This window comes from Cucurbitaria berberidis (genome assembly GCF_010015615.1).
Source record: "Cucurbitaria berberidis CBS 394.84 unplaced genomic scaffold K460scaffold_3, whole genome shotgun sequence".
Taxonomy (NCBI): Eukaryota; Fungi; Ascomycota; class Dothideomycetes; order Pleosporales; family Cucurbitariaceae; genus Cucurbitaria; species Cucurbitaria berberidis.
In genome coordinates this window covers 3,032,700-3,051,889 of record NW_024468937.1, presented here as the reverse complement: position 1 = coordinate 3,051,889, position 19,190 = coordinate 3,032,700, and the positions used below count along the sequence as shown (strand labels likewise).

Sequence of the window (19,190 nt, the reverse complement as noted above, 5' to 3'; positions counted from 1 at the left end):
CATTAATTATTACTAGGGTAGGATTATGCCGATGCCCGAAAAGAAGCGCGGGGTGACTACCCATTTGCCCGATGCTGAGTACAGTCGGCGGGAAATCGGAACAGTTACCGATCGCTAGAGGTACTTTAAGTCAGGAGATGTTTGTGATTATGTTGATTCTTCTAGAGTAATTGCTCGAGCTAACAGTTAACCTTTGTATCAAGCATCATGGTCGTTCTCCCAATTGGTATCAACCCTCAAACCTTCACCTTCGAGGATTCCCGTGTTACATAGTGCTCACCGCTGAGAAGAACGAGTGGAGCACCTTACGAAACACAATAGTCAGAGTATGACTTTTCACGCCTTTTAAGGTCATATAAAAGCTGCTCCCCGCCCAGACTTGAGAGAAGAGATAGAAGAACATTTCAAGACTTCGTGAAGATTTGAGTGGTTTTACATTAGGAGATGTTAATCTAAGAGCTTGAAACTAAAGGAAAACATCGAAGTCGTACTTACCTCTAAGACAACATCGACTTGTGCAAATGTATGGAATAATCCTTATGTGTAGGGTTTAATAAAGGGAATACGAACTAGAGCGTCATATTTATCAATCTCTGAATGATGGTGTTGTTGTATGCAAGCCTTGTAGTACGTGCAAGATAAAGTGGCTTATGTGCACAACTGTTGATCGTCGATCTCTGCGCGAGAGTTTCCTAAAAGGCTACAACAAAAAATAGCCGCATCTCTTACGTTACTAGTCTCCGGCTTCGCCATCTACGTGCTCGAAGGCTTGCCTAGACCAGGTACTCCGACTGTGGGGTATGGTCATCTCCGCTTTGACTGTAGCGCACATTACTCCTTCGTGCTTCATCCGCAAGCTCGGAACTTTGTATGCAGGCTCCAGATCCTTGTGAGAAAGCAGTCTCGGTGTTCTGAGAGTTCTGCAAAGCATGTGATGCTATCCCCAAACCCTGCATAATTGTAGCGTTCGCCCTGGGTGCTGATGCATTGTGATCGCAGGCTCCAACTTTCAGTCGCTGCCCTCTACCGGAGGTGCATGACTCTGGTTCCCCTTCTTATTGATGCCCCAACATTTGCCTGATCCTAGTGTGGTGAGCGTGCCGTTGTATTGCTGTGCTGGGGGATCATGTTGCTCGCCGGGTTTGCTGAACACATGATGGGCAGCTATCTGCGCAAATCGAGGATGTTTTGGGGGCCTCCTGCCGCTTGATACGAGCTCAATATACGTTATCAGAGTATGCGAGCAGGCTGCTGTCGGTGTTGTCATGCTCAGAACATGCATTAGGCCAGCCGCAACCACCTCCGGCGACCGGACCTCAAGCCGCCGCGGGGTGGGGGTGTCTGCAGATGGCGCCTTCAGCGCCCCCCTAGTAGTCAAAACAAGTCCTTCCAGACCTGCACGCAGTACGAGACGATTTTTCCAAAGCTGCTCTTTCAAATGAGCCTACTCTAAAGCTTGTAGCAGGCGTGGTCGTTCTGATAACAGGGGTAGGTCGTGTAGCTTGGCGTTAGATGCTGGCTGAAGTCCGAGACACCAAGAGCGTCTCTCACCAGCTTATTGCCAGCTTCCTGTCCACCCCCACCACCACAACGTACAACACAATCGAGGTCTACGAGCAGATTCGTGTTGTAGAGAAGGACGCGCTCATCTACGTCTCGCTCATTCTGCTGCTGTTGAGCGCATTGCAGCGTTGTGGTAGCGCCTGCAGCATCAAAAGCCGCAGCACATTGAGCTCACTTCGCAACCCTTCTCCCTCTACCACCACCTCATTCCGAGCTCCATGCTTCTAAGAGGAGCTTTCTCAGATCTAAGCACCATCCTCCCCAACATGCGGGCGTTGAATAGCCAAAAGGTACGTCTAGTGTTCATTTCAGAAGTTTCCCTACTGTTATCCACCGTTTGCTGATTTGACTCTTGCAGTGCCCTCGCCTCTGGGCCTCGATGAACAACGATACGATCGCATAGATATCTACCTCGCGCACACATAGGGTAGAAGATAGCAACAGTCATTATCTCCTGCGTTGTGATTAAGCAACTCGCAAGCGATTAGTCGATATCGATGTCGAACCGAGCCACGGCACCGCCTACAAGCTATCGTCAGGATTTCCGTAACCCGAACAATAATAGTCATATGGTGAAGGGCTTCGAGGATATCGGAGGTCGGCTGGACCTTGTATGAAGCATGAGCACACATCGTATGCTCTGTTGAAAAGTTGCTACAGGGCGATCCCAACTTTCGACTAAGCCGCATACATTCGCGGGCTCGGCCGACCTCAACAGAGTCGATTCGCTTTGGCACCAACAATCCAAAGTGCAGGCTTCATCGCCCACTTTCGTCCTGCCTATAGGTATACCATCGTATCGTTAAGGACGTGGTGCACAGCCATCATTGCCCTTATCGTTGCTTCCCTCGTTGGGCGACTAGACGGATACACGTGCCGATTGTGCAGTCAGCATGAAGGCCTGCATCAACCCTGATGTCCCTCGCCTTCAAGCCTCTCTTAGCTTATGCGTAACGCTTGCCTAGCGGAAGTGCCTGATCCATGCTATCCGACCCTTCTCTGGCCTCTGTGTGACATCTCTAGAATCGCATAGGATTACTGCTCGGGGTCGTCGAGTGCCGACTTAGCGATCAATGAGTGCGAGGCCTCGGAATGGAAGTATGATCCGACTCTCCAGAAGTTCTGGTCGTTTATTTTGACATTTCATCGCTCTCGATATCTTCAGTCGATTCAATTCCGTCTCTTTTCGTCAACTCCTACGTCGACCGATGACTTTGACATCAGAATCATTCTTCCACGAACCACACACCGTCCTCCACGGTTCAACCTTCCACGTTACTCGGCATTGGGTCTTACTGATACCAGAAAGGTCACAATATGGGCGACCTGGACAACCTTTAGGAAAAGGTTAACACGAAGTAATCTCGCCTGGAGGTGTAGGACGGGCAAACTACACCAGGGAAGGGAGAGATCTACCTCTGGTGCGTCCCGTGTAGATTCAGGCAATGTCCAGTCCCCATGAAACGTCAGCTGTTGGGTAAAACCAATGCTGAGGATCGTGATGGTGGAAGTTGTGGTGGACTGTGTGTTGTTCGCACGAAATGATGATGCCACAGCATCGTAATGCGACAATGCGACGACGCGATGAAGCAACATCACTATGACTACGGCTCTCGCGAAGTGCGACTTTTGGTTTCGACAATTTGGTCGTCGATGTCGGTTCACAGCCCTCACAACCTCTTCCGACGAGAACAGTACACCTTTCTCGGTCCCTTTTTGGCTTTCGACGTTCCGGCTTTCAACAATAGCAACTTGGCAACGGTCGGCCTCGGTGAGGCGCCGTGTCTAGTGTAACTAACGACCTGCGCAAGCCTTTCCAGTAGCCTTGGCTCTCAACATCGATGCTGGTCGTCCTCAATCAGGCGCCTACATCAGGTGCAGCTAATGACGTTCGTAAAACTCTAGCATCGATACCTGAATCATCTGGCAGAAGCCTCCAAGGGTATCGTCTCTGAGCTCCTCATCCATCTGGCATCTAAACGAGGTTTAGCCCTTTGATTTACGACTAATCTGAATGCGATTTCTTGCTGTGCTTTGTGTGATAGTACGAGTGTTCTATCTCGACACCTTCCAACATCTTCGATTTAACGCGCTTGTTCGATGCGCGAGCAACTCGATGTTGTTTGCTACTGATCCTCGTGGATGCTCCGTGATAGCTGACGTGGCCCGGTTTGTCTTCCCTCTCTTCCTTTTGAGAACCTTTGCTGACTGTGTACTGAATGCAGATGTCGACAGTTCGATCGATAGCCTCAGAGGCAGGCTCCTATGATCAACCCCACCCTTGCGCTTACTCTTTCCTACCTCTTTCCTATCCCAAGCCGATGGCGGTAAGGGTGTTCATCTTACATTCTTTGCCAAACTTCAGTTCTTCTTATCGTAATCCTTCCCCCACCTCTTCTAGTCTGTTCTCTAGACCACTCTCATGCTTTGTCGTGTTTTATTTACCTCCTCATAAGATCAGCTTGTCTTTTTTTCTCTAGGCCTATATTTCTCACTTCTGGTGGGATATGTATCCTGAGCACTGCGCCTTTTTGGTCGTAGGCGCTCCTGCCCTAGGACATTCGCAGCTGTCACTCGCAAGTGCAGTACACAACGACAACTGCCTCGCAGGGGTGAGACTACCTCTCGCTCTTTCATTCCGTTATTCTTTCTTGCCGCATCTCACGCCCTACTTGTATAATCAGTTTGGCCCCTTACAGCAATCGATCAGGAGTGCCGAATAGACCAAAGAGATCTGAAATAGCGGCAAACCCTATATCGTTAATTTCGCCGAATCTCCTACGAACGAAGTCTCAGGGTTATGAATGGACCCATGAGTATAGCGCATCTGACATTGGCCAAGGATGCATTTGCCAGAGACTCAGCCACCTGTCCAAAACCGAAAGGCGGCTTGTGACTTGGGCATGACTTGGAGGACCCAGGAACTCTCGACACTGAGATGTTTTCGAGCCAGACTTTTGCCATCTCGCGAGAATCGAGGGCAGAATACTCGCCGAGAATGATAGGATGGGTAGGGTGTGCAGATGTGGTAGCTCATAGCTGCAACTCGGCTGCAGCCCACCGTGACTTTTCTCTCGGTATAAAATATCCATCGGCAACCTGCGGTGACATCCAAGGACACACGGGGCTTTATCCAATTATGAATAGCTCAACTTGAAGGGGAGGAACTCCCAATCTCTACGTCTAGCCTTTAGCGCACTCTCAAAGTCCGAGATGTAAGGATTGAGAGGAGGACGGCAACCCAGTTTCTGGAGAGTCTCTACGGACAACTTGCTGATAGTATCGCTCCTTTGGCTTGGATGTTGTAGCATTGATTTCTTCTGAGGCGACACACTACTAGGAAAGAGTTACGATGATCGATGACCAAAGCTGTGTCATTGCCACAGTCCACAGGTTCGTCGAAATCTAGGAAGCACATCCCAAGACCGACCCCAGAGGGATAGACCATTCTTAGATTTGACGAGGAGACGATAGGTGTATCCAAACGATCTGCACGCTCCTCCGGTTTAGTGGCTTATCCCAAGATCCTTCTGCTGAACGCGTGAGGTCAGGCATCGTCTTCGAAGTTTCGCGCATGCTCAGCTTCATGGAGTTGGAACAAAGCTGCTTGCCGCTTGTCGATCTACGATGTACAACAAGAACACGAATTATGACAGAGCTCGGTACCGATGAACTTCAACGGCTTGGTCACTCAGGAGGAGAGAATAAAACGTCGTAAAGCTCGGAGCGCTCTCTGCAAATCGTAAAAGTGGTGTTGCAACAAACTCAGAAGGAGGATAGCGAAGATATTTCCGCGCCCATGGTAATACGTCCACATGCTATGGGTAGGGTGGTGATAGGCCGGAAGCCTTATGTCTGCCATTGCGCTGGAGTTGTGGTGGTCCCAGAGTGAATCAGCATCAATAGTCTGACTTCCAGATGTGAATCAAGCGCCCCAGATGGATGTACGAGGGATATGGGAGACAGTGTGCCATGAATCAACCGCCGAGCTCTAGGAGTTGGCCCCCGGGTCGGAACAACTTTCTCGGTACAGGGGAACGTGTGGTCCTTGCCTCTGTCCGTGCGAACATTTCGGCTGAAGCTGTGGTTTCTGTTACGCAGGCCATCGGACTTCCGTCACGTCGCCTGGATGTCCGTTATACACCAATGTTATCCACTAAGTGGCACATGCATTGGTATGCTCACATAAAAATATCCTCAATGGAGTCCAATTGGGATCTCCGATTGCTTTCTACTAGCCCAAGGCCAGAGAGGTTACCGCCTACGATGACTAGGGATTTTCGAGTTCAAGTTCTTGGCATCAGACCTCTCTGAAACATTAACACACTTTCTCGACGTCGTTGCCTACTATCCAGAAAAGGAGGGTGGTCGGTAACCGCATGCGAAACCTTCGATTTGGACAAAGCAGTGTTGTCAAGAACATAATCTCAATGTCCGCGTGATTTTTCGCCTTGCGCACGTTTAGCGCATCACCGAGAAGTGGTTTCGCTTGCATAATCTTATCGTGGCTAGTCGAGCATTCTGGTGTTTGACGCTGCGGTGCAACGCAGATTCTGGCCGTGTCTGTGCTGTCTCCGGCGTGTGGAGTATCGGACACGGTGGATAACGTCGCTCTGAAATAGCTACACCATCCTTCTATTTCGGCAGAATGTCACCTGTAGCTGACGATGTGCTGCCGTTGTCATGTTCGGTCTCAGTCTGAGGCAGCGTTCGTCTTGGCAGTTGTACTTGCTTAAGATGGCAAGCAAGGGATGCATAGCAACATTCTGTATTCGCGTAGACCGCCTTCATGAGTGCACGCCTACGCTCCCTGTCGCGATGCACTTGTTCTGATTGTTTCGATGATACAACCAAAGCAACGTACTGAGATGGTCAGCTAGAGAGCTTGAGCCATATGGCTGAACCAACCTGAACATTGACATGATGCCTAGAGACGAGGCTCATCATAGTTTGAGGCGACCTACAAGACAACAAAGTCTTCATTCTGGCTACTCGGGTGAACTGAATAGATTACCCTACGCTATGGGCCCATTTTCGAGTGTAGCGGTAAGGTGGCCATAGCAATCCCTAAGCTTGAAAGCCGGACAGGAGAGCGTCCTGTTAGTACCCCATCGTCGGGAGAAGAGCGACCCCCATATCTGAGGGGCGCCATGCACCTCGGTCGTGAACCGGTAGCAGCCCTCTTGTGGCAGTCATTATTCGTCGAGCTTTGGAGAAGGCTAATTTTTCGAAGTGAACGCTCGGTAGATCGTCGCTACCATAATAGAAAAATTGGAAGGTCTCTCGGCCGGCTGCTCGATCCTGCTGTTTCTGGACTCTCGAGTCGTCGAGGACGTCGTGTCGAGTACTGGGTTATGCTTTTCGCAGAATAGCCCAGATAAGCAAAGTTGGAAGTTCATCATGTGTAACTCGATTGAGTCCTTGATTGCTTAGGGAGCCCTAGAGTAAGGTTACCAAAGTCCCTCTATGGCGCCAAAGTCTAGGAGGGTACCCGCGACGGGAATGGTCCGGCCTTCAAATCGACAATCCGAACCTTCTGCGCGACGGCTGCCGATAAGGTCACGAGCCAGCAACATAGCATTCAATGCGGTCTGCCCCATGGCATTATAAGGACGTATTGTTGCTCTCGTCTTTGGCATGAGGCACAATAAGGGCCATGCTCCCTAGGGATGGCAAAGTGTGCGCTTCGACTGCCTCCTTGATTCAGGCGTCCCAACAGCTTGAGCGGAGAAAGTCTGATGCGTAGTAGCTGAAATTCCGCTTTGCCACCCTGAAGGTGTTGAGTCCTCAAAGTCGTTGAAGGTCTTTACTGTGAGGAAAGAAAAGGCTGCGAAGCCCGTCGAGCTCTTTGCAAATCTTTACTGTGGCTTCAAAGGTGTGGTCGTCGCAGCGTGCGACTCGAAGTCCGAAAGTCGAGAGTTGTTGCATTCAGACAAAGGGGCACTGACGCAGTTACGCAGGCTGTGTTGTTCTTCGGTGAGTTCTTCGTGGATACGAGCAATCGTTTCGGGCCATAAGTTGACGTAAGTGTCCACCGTTCCTGCGATTACCGTGGCGAGGGGTTGTGCAAACTACTGCTTCCAATGAGCGACTGGCTGAGCCATCGTGAAGAAGAGGCAATGTTGTCGCATCCGCTGTGGAGATAATCTGATGTCCTAAGTGGTTCTTGTTACCCTTCGCGCCATCACGAGTACAGGAAGTAGGGCGGCCAAGATTCACTAGACGTACCTCCGAGTCTCGGTCTTAGAAGAGAATGCTAAGTTATTCATGCAGGGTGAAACCCTTGCTTGGTAGCTAGCGGTGATTGAGCCTTTAAGCGCTGGTAGCGTTACCAGAGTGATAAGGACAACAACTCACTGCAAGGGCAATGTTGACAGGCCCGTGGGTCGCAGGGAGCTTGTGTGATTGCCCTCTTTCTCGATTTATCGGTGTTCAATTGGTGGTGAGGAAGTAGGGTCCTTTAGTCCTCTCGCCGCTGCAGACAACCCGTCCGCGCCTTGCAGAAGGGAGACTCTGGGGTCTGTCGCGCAGCTTGCGCTAGGGTTCTAGTTGAATCATGGCGATCCCTGATCGTTCTCGCAGTGAGTGGGCTGCTTGTAAATTGCGAGAGAGAAGGAGAGGTACATACCTTCCTGGATTTAGCCCTGTATACTAGGGGTCTTCCAGTGCAATTAACATCGGTTTGCGCCCATTGCCGCTAGCGCCTTAGTTCAGTTCCATCGAGTTGAAGAGCGCCCGACGGCTCACGAGTACGGCTGGATGCCCTGGGTACACGATTTAGTAAAGGTCTCGTACAATTCCTCCCCTTCGCGTTCCGCCGGAATTCAGTACCCTCGATCTGCGGCTCGTCTTCAAATATACCCTCCACCTATTTTCCCACCACCATGACCGCCTGTTTCGCAACAATGAGCCGAGAGTAGGGGTAGGCGTCAACTTCCCCGCCTATGTCTGTTCTTGTACTCGGACACAGCGTGCAGTACCAATGTGGCCCGCCGTCCAAAGTCCGCATTATACGATCCTTTTATATTGCTATGTTCTCATCGTCGATCGTGAGTCGGCGGTGTGAACGGGTGGAGGGGTAGGATGGCTGATATCTGTGTGTATGTCGATTCCCAAACCCTCCGACTGCAGTTGTTCTGATCCAGTGCAATAAAGCAGCTGACCTCTTTTCCCACTTCTCTGTATTACCAGGTATTCGGGCTTCCTCACGTGTGGGAATTTCGCGATTTGTGGTGGTGGGGTGGATTGGAGTGGTCGAGCACTTGCGGGCGAACCGAAGTGAGGGGCGTGCGGATGAGCGTCGAATCTGGGAACCCGCGGGAGCACCAGACCTAGTGCAGTTCCGACCATCTATACACCGCCAACTAGTGAATTATCTAGCAACTCGACTTGCTGAAAGCGTACGCTGGTAACGGTCGCTGTCAATGCAGTGCACAATACGCTGTTCCGCCTTTGCGGAGCAGGCCTGGATGAAGGGAATTATCGTACGCATTGTGGAGACGACAGACGTCCAGATCATGATATCACTAGCTCTACAGCCTATTCATGCACAAAGTCTCCAATAAGGAGGTGGCCGAAGACTTGTGGTATCCCAGGCAACTCTTAAGTCGGGATATCATATGCCAAAAGAGGGTACAACTGTGGGACGTTCGAATCGCGTATTCGTTGATCGCCTGTGAGTATGTGGGTACATGGGAAATGAGGGAGCATGTTTAAATTGTTACTACTCCAATGGTAATAGTAATCAGGCCTCCAAATCGCCGCCGAGTCCATCCAGGCATCCCAATCTCTCAACTTCATAACCTCCAAATCGCCCCCATGATCGCCAACTACCCACTCCAACCCCGGATTATTTCTCCAAAAGCTTATCTAGGAGGCTCTCGTCACCCTACTACCACAATAACCCGCCTCGATTCACCTCTTCCCGGAGATCCTCTGGTCCCCAAACATTTACCACCAAATCATTGTCCAGCCAATCGAACCCGGCGACGACACCCACAGAGAAGACAACCAGATATGCGGCGCAGAATCTGATGAGATATACAACCCCTCGACGAGATGACTTTGTCAACACGTAGACGCCTGCGTTCTGCGTCCAATCAGGCTCTCCCCATGGTTCTTCCAGCGTTGCGATGGTGAGAAGAAGACGAAGACTCATTGCGGCGAGTACGTTGATGATGATGATGAGGTAGCTTGGGAGGCTTCGTGCCCCGTTGCGGGTGTGGAGAGGCATTTGCGAGGACGTTAAAGATGAGCGCGGTGCGTTTTGCAGAGATAGGAACAGAACGTCAGGTGTACGAAGCCTTTAGACAGCAGTGATGAGAAGGTACTTTATTGTGGATATGAAAAGGATTAAAGATGAGCGCTAATAAAGGCTTGTATTTATCTGGCACATCGATATCCCAACTCTCCTTCACCACCGATACTAGACGCCCGGATCAAACACCAATTTCAGCATAGCAAAATCCATCACAAAGCCGTCTACGAATCAATTAAGTCCTAGTTAGAGGTGGAAAGAAGAGTAAGCTGAAGTAGCTTACAGTAGAGCAGTCGATACGGAGTAAAAACATCACGTCCGCCAACAATGTCGAGTGCGAATTGCATTCCAAGCTATTCCAGGCGTAGTTACACCATGCGTAGATGATAGTGATGTCGTCGAGAAAGCTGGAGATATCTCTATCGGGGGAATGGGACAGGACAGTGGATCCGAATTTTCAGGGCTAATCCGCGGGATGGTCAATGGCGATCCCCAAGGGAGCTGGTGTTGTGGCCATGATCCCCAAGGGCCACTAGAGCCCCTCTCATGGTTAAGCTGTTTATGCCGTTAACAATAACGATAAGCATTGGTATTAGTCAAGTGGCGTACGTCTTCTCAGGTTTTGCACAATAGTGACTTGTTGGCGAGGTTGCGAGTGCTGATAATGTGGCCGGTTCAGCGGCGCGCGCCACCCTCATTGAGGTCAGCTACCAAGTTGGGTGAAATATGAAGGTGATTAGACTTACCTACGCTCAAAGTGGAGCACTCCAGCCCTTACATTTGGCGCTTGTGGGCTGGGAGGTATATCCCCAGCCCAAGCCGACTTGTTTGGTGATGATTCCATGGAGAGTGTAAGACTCACCCGCTGCTTGTTATACAAGCGCTGGGTCGTCACCATCATTATGAAGTACACGAGCAAGCGTTACAGGCCAAAGCCTTCCTGACCTCATAATGTTGAGGCCCCAGAGCGGGATTAAGGTAGGGGGCGAGGTGAGGAGGGGAAAGAGAAAGCAAAATGGTAACAGGAGCAATATGTATATTGATGGCCGGCAGGCAATCAAAGCCGCTCGAACGATCTTATTCCAGAGAGCACTCAATGATAGCTATAATAGTCGAAGTGACGGTGGATCAAGAGGAAGCTCACAGACTAGTCATTCCATGTTGTCCGTTCGCATGTTTTTGCTGCTCTTGGTAGCTACAAGAGAAAGCAGTTTCAACCATGGCATGGCTAGTCTACATCACCGTAAAACTGTTGTGGAGATGGTTTCTCAAGGGTAGACTGACAGAATGATTAAACACTACGATTCTATACACAGGCGCCTCGTTCCCATCAGGTACCATGAGGGAAAAGCTGAACATCTACATTTTGATTGCATGTTAGTTTGCTGATAGGATTATGCACATTGGAGTTTTCATATAACCCAAGGAAGGCTCCGTTATCGGTTTCAGGTCAGCGAAGGAAGATGGTGTTTCTGTGTTGCGCCACTCTCTATATACCTTCATTTCAGAACATGTACTCGGTGCACCATACTGCTATGCTCTAGCAATAGCGCAATAGGGGTTCGGAGTTGGGTGGCTTTGCAAAACAGGGTCCCTGAAAGGTTTTGCTGAAACCGTAAAGGACAGCCAACCGAGGAAAGAAGAAGAATAACAAGACATGGTCCGGAACAGTTGGATACTCGTTTCAGTCCTAACTTAAGGTGAAAATCAAACGAGGATTGAGGTTGATGAGAGAGTAAATAGAGATTTGCAACAAAAGGGCCGAGCCTTAATACTACGCACGACCAGCAGCATTAAGAGCTCAGGATGGTAAGACTAAGGATATCAGTCGTGCCGGACAGCCGTACTAGACTTTGACCCAACCCATCTAAGCAATAGTTTTGACAGTGACTGGAAGAATTACTTGATAGAGATGTCAAGTGTTGCACAGACTGGAATGTTATGCAACTCCACCTATCATGAAAGTATCTTAGAATAAGACACCTCGGAGGGGGGAAATAGAGTGCGAATCAGGTAAAGAAATTTATTTCCTACGAGACGCCAAATCAAGCCTCGAGCATCTCAATACACTGATTGAACCCCAAAGCAAACACCATTAAGGACTCAGAAGGTCCCTAGAGCACCATCTCATCTAGCTACTCCTCGGGTACTCCATCGACGCCCTCCTTGCTTCCTCATTCAACGCTCCATCTCTCCCGCGTACCCCGAATCTGCCATTATCCACATCCACCGCTGGTCCTTGACGAGCTCCGCCATGAACTCCTCCAAATCCAAGCCAGCGGATGCACCAGACACAAGAACCCTATATGCTTCCCGCTGTTCTGGGGTGAGATGCGGGCTCGCGGATCCAGACCAATGGTCAAACCCGTCTTTGCCAGTAGCGAGCATCTCGTGGACACCCAACGCATGACCACAGCGAGAGAGGATCTGATTGTACATCTGCCAGTGCTCCTCTGTCATTGGTAACGACACCATGTACACAACACCCGGGATGATCGGGTCTTGTTCGATGACAGTTTGCAATCCGTCTGCCATGTGCTTGTCGATAAACTTAACGAGGAGATCGAGACCTGGCGTGTTAGCGCACTGTCGGCGGATCATGCGAAGGGGACCGAGAAGGATGAGGCGCTCTTGGACCTAGATAGTGGTTAGACATTGTTCTGATACGATATATTAGAAAGAGTAACGCACATGGGGCGGCGGCTGCGCAGCCTTGGTCTCCGGCATCGTAAAGATAGGCTCCTTTTTCGGAGGCTCCGTGGTATTGATAGGTGACATGTCGCCGAAGCAGATCGTCTCCGGACGAGGTGTACCCATGGCAGGTTGGGTGCCGAGGCCAGGAAGAAGACGTCGAGGAAGAGGAGGCGGGGCATGCGTATGATGGAGATTTCGGGCGTTAGCGAGGCGATTGCCAAACTCAGGTCCTGGATGACGATTGTATTTGCGCTGCTCTGGAACCACCGCATCCGTCGGAGAAAATGGTTCGGCCGCCTCAGCGGGCTTGGTCTTGCTGGTCCAAGGAGAAGACATGTTGTGGCAAAGAGCGTCGTAGTAGGTGTCTGACGTCGGAATTGGTACGCGAATTGAATGATGTCGAGGTTGCGATATTAAGTGTGAGTTGTGGGTGAAATAGAAGATAAACTTGTCTTACATATTAAAACAATAGTCGGAAAGTTGCTTAGTAACGGCTCCGCAAATGACACCTTGGTCACAACGACAAACACTCGTTCTCCCGGTGAAAGTCAAAGCGGTGAAACTGCATAGCATTATAGTAGCATGAGCGTGAATTAGAAAGTGCTTTCCAATTAAAAGCAGGACAAACGTGTCTTACGCGGAAGATCAATCCGTCTTAAGGCGTCTTCACCATTACATCGCACTATTCGTTCAAGGTGAAGTTCGATTCAATTTAGTTTAGCGTAGAAGGCGTTTTTAGATACTTGAAACTCTTGTGATGTTTAATCTTGTGATCTTTGGTAAACTACGGCAATTCATAAGATAGTGTTAACCCTCCACATCTCTTCCTTCCTTACCAACAACAATCTCCTTCGTCATGCACTGGCGACACATCAAGCTCCGGAACCCTTTGCGACCGCGGTCACAAACTTTGCTAGAGACTATCCTAGCAAAAGAGGCCGAGAAGAAGAAGACCGCCAAGCAGGAGCAGAAGAAGCTGGAGAAAGACCGGGTAATAGCCTCCGTACATTGTCCAAACCCTATGATTAACGTAGACTAGGACATCTCCCTCGCCCGTCTCGAGCGTCGAGAGGCCATTTGGCCCCGACTGAAACGTTTTCTGCGCAGAATGGCGCCTGCCGACTTCTGGGAGAAGCTTCCCGCCGGGATGGTGGAGGGAATGACAGAGCAGGAGGCAGCGGTGGTGACTGCCGAGGAGGGTGAGGACGAAGTGGTGCTGGAGGGCAGAGAGGGAACAGACGATGAAGAGGAGGAGGACGACGAGATTTAGCAGTAGCTGGAGGGTGACCCGAGAGGGCGGATGAGGCGTGAGTGGCGGCTGGTGGCTGGTGATTGTTCTAGACAAGAAGGATAATAATGATCATTGAGTCGGTATAACAGTACACTAATAATCGCCACCCTTCCATATCAAGTACGAATTTGAGACTCGGAACTACCTCAGCTCCCTCTTCCAACACTAGCTCTTGAAGACATGGTTGACGTTGGAGGCTTAGAGGAGATTACATGTGAGGATTAAAGCGCAACGTCAAAATACGTCTCGATTGTTATTCCTTCCCTTAAACTTTAAGATATCTAGCGGCATGTTCATGCTATATACCTTTATCGTCTACTAGATGTTATAATTGATTGTGGAATGTCGTACTGTAGCCTGGCGTGAAGCTCGTTAGCAGTTACTGATTATAAGAGGAATAAGTTTGATACTACTAACAAAAGCCCCAAATTCAATTACTGGGTCCTCTAGTAACATTTTGAATTATTAGCAAATGGATCGATTCACTCCAAAGATCTTGCTTGTTTCGAGTCCTTACCTCAACGTCTCGGAGGGTTGCAGCCTTACTTGTTATAAAACTTAAATTCCTTATAATTGTTGCGTTTTACCCACGATAGACTCCCTACAAATACAATATATATTAACACTTGTTGGGCGCCCTTAATTGGTTCTCAAAGATCCAAGGATATTGTAACAATACTATGCTGCGCTATTGAAGCTCCTCGACTATATTTACAACTTTCGAGCCCTCTAACCTAGTGTTTATTGTGTTAATTGTTTCTAACTAGATGATTAATAGATTTAACAATACATTGCTAGGTTTAAAGTTTTAGTTTTTAATATAGGGTGAGCGTGCGTTCTTATAGTAATCCCTCCAAAGTTTGTACGCTGAACGGTCATCAACGTAGCTAAAGTCCTTCTAGTTTTATTTAAAGTATCCTATAGAGTTATTGTTCTGCGTATTACTATAGCTGTGCAGCGACATTGCTAGCTTCGCACACCTTATTACTTCAATTTATAAAAAGATTTTAAAAGTAACTATGCCCTATTTAAGCTATTGCAGCTTCTATAAAGGTTATTTAGGTACTCTTTAAATCGAGCAGCATATTGCTTAAAGATGAGCACCCTAAGTTATAATATGTTTTTGTAATTTCAAGCCTGCATATGCATGAGATAATGTCTAAACCCCTAATATCCTTGGAGTTTAATAGTAGATGCTTAGTAGCATCGCTAGCGTTAATAAATACGCTGGGCGCTCGAGCTCTTTAAGTATGTTGAGTTATTTAGTAGTAGGATTTGTAGTACAGGAGGTATAAGGTGCGTACCTGAGGCTTTTGTATTGCTTAGATATTGGCGTTGACTTCTCTTATAGCAGTATTGGGTATCGAAAAGTGCGGAAACTCGCAACTCTGCAACGGGTATTTAGATAGGAATACAAGTACCGCAGTATAGCATTAGAGCAGGAACAATTGTTTAATGTTATATAACGAGTCTAGCTCTTGAGTTTGCGCTAGTTTTACTATCTAATATTATAACACTGTTGCACTAAATTCACTTACAAAAGCAGCAGTTAACTACTAGAGTAACATTACTTGAATAACTGCTTCATATATAACACTATGACTTACTAGTCACAACATAGAATTTCTGATCTTTCTGCATAGTATAACTATTGCTTACTTTGTTTTCAATACTCTATATAAATCACTTATATTTGCCTGTACAGGTACTATCCTCTCTCTAATAACTAGACTTGATATCTTGGCAGCGCAACAATCTGCGTATATTACATCTTTGATAGACGCAGCTATACCCTTATTTTTAATAAAAAGCAGCTTTGCGCGCTTCGTGCGCGTCTTGAGAGTATATAGGCTGTTTATACAGTTGCTTACTTGAGATCTGACGTGGACTTTGGAGAAGAATTGGTACTTATTCCTCTGATTTGGGGCTCTCTATGTTATGAACTAGACTGAGATTTAAAACGGGCCTCTCTGGTTAGCTGCGGGTGCTTATTATTGGCCCCCTAAGCTCTCGTTGCTCGTTTATATTTCTTATTCTTCTCCCTATAGAGCTATTCGTTTTCTTGCTAAGCCTCATTGGGGCTGTGGCGGCAAGAATTTCGGTTACCAGTGTATTGTGCTGGTTATGCTCATCGAACTAAATCTTATTGAGAATTACCAGCGTCGATCGATTGTCCATGCCAGTATCATGCTGGAGATCACTAACGCCATGACTGTAATGGCTCTCTTCGGCCCAGTCCTTGGCCTAATACATTCTGCAGGCGCGGGGTTTCCCTAGTACGCGAAGACGCGATCAACTATTCTAGAGTCTGTAGCAGCTGCGGGTGTAGGACTTGCTGTGTTACAGAGAAACTCAAAGACCCTTGATCTGGACCTTAGTCTTCCTAATATATGCCTCGAAGCCCTAGCTAGTGCGTCCAGTTCTAGCTATCACGGTGTAAAGTTCTTCCCTGTTATTAATAGCTTCTTCACCTTCGCCGTCGTCCTAATTTTCAGACTCAGCGGTATATTGTGTAGCCTTAAAAGCTTTCTAGATGACGGGTTATTTGGATCGAATTCGGGCTCGGAATCTGAGGCAAGTCTTGCAAAATATTAACACACAATGAGAGTTAGAGACTCTAGGGCTCGTTTGACCTAAAGCATGGGTCTCCCTTGCACGCTTGATCTGAATCTTGTCATGGACATCTTTGGTATAAAGTATCCAAGGCACAGCTTTTCCCGGCGGCGATGTTGTCCGTCGTTGCGTTTTCCTGAAGGGTATCCCGAAGATATAGATAGGGTTTGGCGTGCGGAGGCCGACATTTCATCAATAGCGCGATCTTTTACAAGGTTTTGGTGGCTCTGCAGTCGATAAATTTTGCGCGTTGTACGTTGCGGAGAGGATGTAGAGGTAGAGGTGCCTGAACTGATGTTTAGCGGTACGGGGTGAGTGTATGAAAACAGTGAAGAGCCTTCCAGTCGTTATGCGCGCTGAGGCGTCTCTCGCTACCTCTTGTTGCCAGGGAGCTCTAGCCCTTGTGTTTTAGTTCTCATACCGATTTGAACCTTGATCGTGTCATAAGCTGTTGAGGGAGAGCGGTATTGCGACCAGCGCCGGCGATTCCGTTTCGATAGTTGCGGATGTCGGTGATGTGTGCGAGGCTGTATTTTGAGAGGGTGCAACCAAGCAGCTAATTTCTGTTCCAATACCTATGTAGTGAAGGTGAGTAGCATAGGAAGGGCAAGTAACAGCACATCTTCAAAGCCTGCATATACGACAGCCATATAAGCAGGCATCATAAGCACAGAAGAGCGGATCACACGGAGAGAAAGATGGAATTGAGAGCTATGAGTTTATAAGGAATGTCCACGCGACAAGAATCGCTGCAACCGATAATATGCTGCAGCCTGCACGCCAGCGTGTGTTTGATATGACAAGGGGAGCACCCTGGACCGCCGCCTTAAGCGCTAACACAGACGTTAACATGAAGCTAAGCCTGTGCCCGTACGGCCGACAAAGAAGAAGAGAAAAGAGGTTGTGGAGGGGCAAAGCGGAATTTTATAGGCGCATGGCACGGGCCAGCGTCGCTCGATCAACACTTCACGTGACTAAGTTTTGATCTCAGAAGCAGGGCAGCAACCTGCTGCTTTTGGACAGGGATGTCTGTGACAAGCAGTTGGTACTGGAGAACATTCGTTGAGGTTCTGTAAACACGCGGTGGGAAGGCGCAGCAGTGTTGGAGGTGAAGGGCGGGAACAAGATCGGAAGTGTCACAGCAATTATACAGGTTATTGTCCTCTCCGCTCATATCTTGTTTCACTGAGCTCTTAGATAGTGCTGAGATTATGGAATTATCTCTCGGTACATTCTAGGCTTATGGTTTAGGAGCGCAGCGGACCCGGGCGTGATGATCAAACGGCGACGCGACCTAGAAAGCGCTCACAACTTGAGGCAATAGCCTTTCAGGTCAGTTCAACGTCACTTAAGAGCCTTCCAAAACAAAAACAAAGCCTGCTCTCTCTCTCGCTCTCGCTCTCTCTCTCTCTCTCTCTCTCTCAGTGTGTGGCGCTGCCTAATGTTAAAAGGCTTAAGCCAAAGGGAAAGGAAACGCAAGCGCTAAGGTTCTCTTCGACGGCTTTCTTGGCTCAGTCATAAAAGGATCGGAGTTTGGCCATCCTTCTTGGGGTTCAGCTTCGCAATTTTTCGGCTCTCGTAAACAACCACACAGTATAATAAGCACCCATTGTGAAGCCTTCAAGATCAAGAAGCGTGGATACAGGAATTGATCACAGTGTAGCAAGTCACGAACACATAGATCAAATGATATGAATTTAACAGCTATGAATGGTATGTCCCATGGGCGACACTAGACCGAAGGCAATAGAGTGCACAACAATCTGTAGACAAGTTCGCATGATGGTATTGATGGCGTCTTTAAAGGGTACCTGACTATAGGCCAGCTATCCTTCCGTCTATTAATTGAACAAAAAGAGAAAAGAGTTGGAGGAGGGCGACGTGGTTTATATAGGCAGAGGGGGCTAGCGCGTGCAGGCTGCACGTGCTCGCGTAGCGGTAGAGATTCGGCACCGGTAGCGGCGACGACGAGGTTCTGCCGTTGGATGCTTCAAGAGGGCCAGTTCTTGACTGGGATGTCAGTAAGCTGCGTTACTTCTCTTTGGACGGCTCACTTGAAATCTCTCTTATTCGCACCGTCAACTCACTACTCTTCCACTTCACCGATCATCTTCTCCCCAACAACGCACACAAATGAATACTATTCCTCTCTTCCTCACCCCTTTCGCAGCAGGCGTACAGTCCTGCCGTCACCGAATCGTCCTCCGACGCGCAGAGTCTCACCTGCTCAAAGCAGTAGCCCTGTACTATCCCATCGTGGACCAGGTCAAGCCGACCCTGAGCGAAGAGCAGCAAGCATTTCTCAGCACCAAGATCATGCTTGTCCAGCACGCCATCGACGAACTAGAACAACACGCCGCTCTCCATCCCAGTACGAGTATCAAACCGCGCTTGAAGGTCGCTAAGAGGGCCTTGCGGTTAGTTCAGCGGTTGCTCGAAGATGATCCTGAGTGAGGTTAGTTGTCAACCTTCTACTACAGTGACGAAGATGTGAAGTGCTGACGCGTGGAAGCAGTGGCTAAATCTGCTTACGGGAGCTGGTTTTCTGTGAAGCCGTTATGCGCGATGGGCACAAGATTTAATACTATGAGTTTGGAGGTTGGAACCTAGAAGTCAATTCACAATCCATTGAATGTGTCTTCAATCTCATGAAAAATGCAACCTTTTGTTGCAACTACCTGTTATATTGAATGGATTTTCTATTCGCCCCCTTCACTGCCTCTTTTCATCCCTAACTTTTGACATTCAGAAATGGTGACGGGAAATTTACCC

General features: G+C 48.6%; 5 protein-coding genes across 5 annotated transcripts; 2 read left to right on the top strand and 3 right to left on the bottom strand.

Moving 5' to 3' along the window:
* Nucleotides 1-372: 372 nt before the first annotated feature.
* On the bottom strand, nt 373-2,011 carry K460DRAFT_395213 (uncharacterized protein; the record flags this gene model as incomplete). Its single annotated transcript, XM_040936036.1, has 4 exons — nt 373-950; nt 1,028-1,444; nt 1,597-1,703; nt 1,888-2,011. The coding sequence occupies 4 exons, from the start codon at nt 2,009-2,011 to the stop codon at nt 774-776; spliced, it is 825 nt and encodes a 274-aa protein (XP_040788152.1). The 3' UTR covers nt 373-773.
* A 7,443-nt stretch (nt 2,012-9,454) lies between these two features.
* K460DRAFT_405839 (uncharacterized protein) lies at nt 9,455-9,796 on the bottom strand (the record flags this gene model as incomplete). Its single annotated transcript, XM_040936890.1, has 1 exon — nt 9,455-9,796. One exon carries the CDS (start codon nt 9,794-9,796, stop codon nt 9,455-9,457), a length of 342 nt encoding a protein of 113 aa, XP_040788151.1.
* Nucleotides 9,797-11,998: 2,202 nt separating this feature from the next.
* On the bottom strand, nt 11,999-13,058 carry K460DRAFT_430504 (uncharacterized protein; the record flags this gene model as incomplete). The annotated part of the gene is made up of 2 exons (XM_040938323.1): nt 12,512-13,058; nt 11,999-12,457 (listed from the first exon to the last, which is right to left on the bottom strand). Exons 1-2 carry the CDS (start codon nt 12,848-12,850, stop codon nt 11,999-12,001), a joined length of 798 nt encoding a protein of 265 aa, XP_040788150.1. The 5' UTR covers nt 12,851-13,058.
* A 312-nt stretch (nt 13,059-13,370) lies between these two features.
* On the top strand, nt 13,371-13,784 carry K460DRAFT_355389 (uncharacterized protein; the record flags this gene model as incomplete). The annotated part of the gene is made up of 2 exons (XM_040931879.1): nt 13,371-13,505; nt 13,554-13,784. The coding sequence occupies 2 exons, from the start codon at nt 13,371-13,373 to the stop codon at nt 13,782-13,784; spliced, it is 366 nt and encodes a 121-aa protein (XP_040788149.1).
* Nucleotides 13,785-18,551: 4,767 nt separating this feature from the next.
* K460DRAFT_405835 (uncharacterized protein) lies at nt 18,552-18,872 on the top strand (the record flags this gene model as incomplete). Its single annotated transcript, XM_040936889.1, has 1 exon — nt 18,552-18,872. The coding sequence occupies one exon, from the start codon at nt 18,552-18,554 to the stop codon at nt 18,870-18,872; it is 321 nt and encodes a 106-aa protein (XP_040788148.1).
* Nucleotides 18,873-19,190: the final 318 nt, after the last annotated feature.